The sequence below is a fragment of the Eriocheir sinensis genome, unplaced genomic scaffold (assembly GCF_024679095.1).
Source record: "Eriocheir sinensis breed Jianghai 21 unplaced genomic scaffold, ASM2467909v1 Scaffold154, whole genome shotgun sequence".
In the NCBI taxonomy this organism is placed as follows: domain Eukaryota; kingdom Metazoa; phylum Arthropoda; class Malacostraca; order Decapoda; family Varunidae; genus Eriocheir; species Eriocheir sinensis.
In genome coordinates this window covers 1-3,054 of record NW_026110895.1, presented here as the reverse complement: position 1 = coordinate 3,054, position 3,054 = coordinate 1, and the positions used below count along the sequence as shown (strand labels likewise).

Below are 3,054 nucleotides of genomic sequence, written 5' to 3'. Positions count from 1 at the left end.
GTGGCTAGCTGGGGCCAGAATGTTATGAGGTGCAGATTGTGATGTGTGTGCTAGTATGTGTTATCTGAGAAAATGAGTGTATGATTTCCCAGTACTGTAATGTGTCTGTGTGTGTATTTACCTATTTGTATTTACTTATTTGTAGTATACATGGCCAGAGCTCAATCTCAGTCAGTCCTGTCTCCCACTCTATATTTGTCCAGAATTTCCTTCATTTTATGGACACTGCTTGCTTCAACAGCGTCTTTGCTAAGTCCATTCCATGTATTCACACTCCTGTATGGAAAACTGAACTTCTTTAGGTCTTTCAAACAAGTCCTCTTTCTCAGTTTCTTACTGTGTCCTCTTAGTTGCCTCCTCCCTTCAGTCTCGATTAAATCATTTCTATCCAACACTTCCATTCCACTTTGACCCGGAAATTTAATGCCTACGGAGAGCCAAAGTTGCAGTGAAACTCGAAAAATATTTTTGGTAAATTTTTGTAGTTTTTTCATTCTGGAATGAATCTCATTGAATAAAAGTTGTAGAGAATCATCCGTAAAATTCAACTGTGAAATCAGATTATTATTTGGACAGACCGTTTAGCTGGAATTCCGCCAAAAAAGGACGGCTGAGGGAACAGAATTGCTCTACAGACGCCATGATGTGTAGGCAGGAACTGTAGACTATTTTTTGCACGGAATGGTGGTGGGGGACATCGCAGGAACAAAAGAGGTGCCAGTTAGTCACTCAGCATCAACAGAGACCTATAGTTACACGCACCCTTCAAATTTTGGAAAGCTTCTCACTCTCCAGCGCTGGCGTCATGCTCGTTGCCCATGTCTGATAGAACTATATGATGCCAGCGGCATCATCGTCATTAAGGGGTTAATCAACATCTATTTCTACTTGAAAGTAGGTATACAGTCCCTGAAAGTCAAGATCAAGACCATGGCTTGGGGCCCCCGTCAGTGGCAGTGACGGTGAAGGAGTACTGGGCCATGGTCTCGCGGTCCAGCAGGGCCGCCAGGGTCAGCGTCCCGGTGTGTGGATCAATGTGGAAAGTTGACTTCACTACAGCGCTGTCATCGGGGCCGAGGCTGTACTGGATCTGAGGAGGAAGAGCAGAGCAGAGCAGACATTTAATAATTTATTCTGGGAATGTTTTCATGGACTGAAAATAACATGGAGACACAGGCAACATTTACCTGGCCATGGTTTCCTTCATCGTCATCAGCGGCCGTGAGGATGGTGACGGTGGCGCCCACCTCGCTGTTCTCGGCCACCAGGGCTGTGTAGCTGGACTCAGAGAAGCGTGGAGGGCAGTCATTCACGTCCATCACCTGTTGGTCATTCCAGAACAAGACCCAACCAATTCAAAATCCATAAATTAAAATGTCTTTCTTTGACTGTCATTTTAGCCAATAATCCAAACCCTAATCAACAATACAGACAAGAGACCAAAACTTGCTGCTTCCTGCCATAAACTCACCACCACAGAGATGGTCATGTAGTCCACCGTGGGCGGCGTGGTCAGTGTACGGTTGGTGACGCTGATGTGATGTGTGCGTCGCCGCTCATGGTCCAGGGCCCTGTGCACCACCACCAGGCCAGTGGAGGTCACGGTGAAGGGCCCTGCACTCTCACCAGACTCCCTCTCCTCACTGGCTGCCTTCATGCCCTCGTCCACCATGATCAGGTACTGCACTGACTGTGGCCCCGCCATCCACAGGGACGTGATCACATTGCCTGCCAACACAAGGCAAGACTTTGAGCATACAGAAGGTGGCTAGCTGGGGCCAGAATGTTATGAGGTGCAGATTGTGATGTGTGTGCTAGTATGTGTTATCTGAGGAAATGAGTGTATGATTTCCCAGTACTGTAATGTGTCTGTGTGTGTATTTACCTATTTGTATTTACTTATTTGTAGTATACATGGCCAGAGCTCAATCTCAGTCAGTCCTGTCTCCCACTCTATATTTGTCCAGAATTTCCTTCATTTTATGGACACTGCTTGCTTCAACAACGTCTTTGCTAAGTCCATTCCATGTATTCACACTCCTGTATGGAAAACTGAACTTCTTTAGGTTTTTCAAACAAGTCCTCTTTCTCAGTTTCTTACTGTGTCCTCTTAGTTGCCTCCTCCCTTCAGTCTCGATTAAATCATTTCTATCCAACACTTCCATTCCACTTTGACCCGGAAATTTAATGCCTACGGAGAGCCAAAGTTGCAGTGAAACTCGAAAAATATTTTTGGTAAATTTTTGTAGTTTTTTCATTCTGGAATGAATCTCATTGAATAAAAGTTGTAGAGAATCATCCGTATAATTCAACTGTGAAATCAGATTATTATTTGGACAGACCGTTTAGCTGGAATTCCATGATTCCCAAAAAATTACAACTTCCGCTCCCTCCTTTGAACTAGATACTGGTCCATCTTGAACATCACGTAAATCAGTGGAGGTGTCAAGACTACGCTCAGTACGCACACTACAAGTAGAAACTAAAGAAGACCGCCAAAAAGGACGGCTGAGGAACAGAATTGCTCTACAGACGCCATGATGTGTAGGCAGGAGCTGTAGACTATTTTTGCACGGAATGGTGGTGGGGACATAGCAGGAACAAAAGAGGTGACAGTTATTCACGCAGCATCTAAAGAGTCCTATAGTTACACGCTACATTCAAATTTTGGAAAGCTTCTCACTCTCCGGCGCTGGCGGCATGCTCGTTGCCCACATCTGATAGAACTAAATGATGCCAGCAGCATCATCGTCATTAAGGGGTTAATCAACATCTATTTCTACTTGAAAGTAGGTATACAGTCCCTGAAAGTCACGATCAAGACCAAGATGGCCCATCGAACGTAGCATCCCCGTGTGATTAGGTCCTTCAGTAGCACAATGAAAGTGACCGCCTGCACACTGTGCAGTGAGTGAATTTACCAACCAACCCTTTTGTTTACCATTTCATAGTCACAGCTGCTAGGGGTAAGAGCACTGTAATTCTTCACCCAACAGTGGAACACTTTGAACACAGAGATGGACACAAAGCAAAATACGGTATCATAGTCATAAT

The 3,054-nt window shown here is 44.9% G+C and overlaps 1 protein-coding gene across 1 annotated transcript; it reads right to left on the bottom strand.

Annotated features, from left to right (window-relative positions):
- Positions 1-821: 821 nt before the first annotated feature.
- Positions 822-2,702, bottom strand: LOC126990303 (protocadherin beta-1-like). Its single transcript, XM_050848872.1, has 4 exons — positions 2,684-2,702; positions 1,472-1,728; positions 1,188-1,322; positions 822-1,090 (listed from the first exon to the last, which is right to left on the bottom strand). Exons 1-4 carry the CDS (start codon positions 2,700-2,702, stop codon positions 923-925), a joined length of 579 nt encoding a protein of 192 aa, XP_050704829.1. The 3' UTR covers positions 822-922.
- Between the last annotated feature and the right edge of the window lie 352 nt (positions 2,703-3,054).

Excerpts from the sequence above, each read along its gene's own strand:
- LOC126990303 (XM_050848872.1), bottom strand. Across the intron at positions 1,323-1,471 it reads ACATGACCATCTCTGTGGTG|GTGATGGACGTGAATGACTG; the intron begins GTGAGTTTATGG and ends AATGACCAACAG. Across the intron at positions 1,091-1,187 it reads ATGAAGGAAACCATGGCCAG|ATCCAGTACAGCCTCGGCCC; the intron begins GTAAATGTTGCC and ends CTTCCTCCTCAG.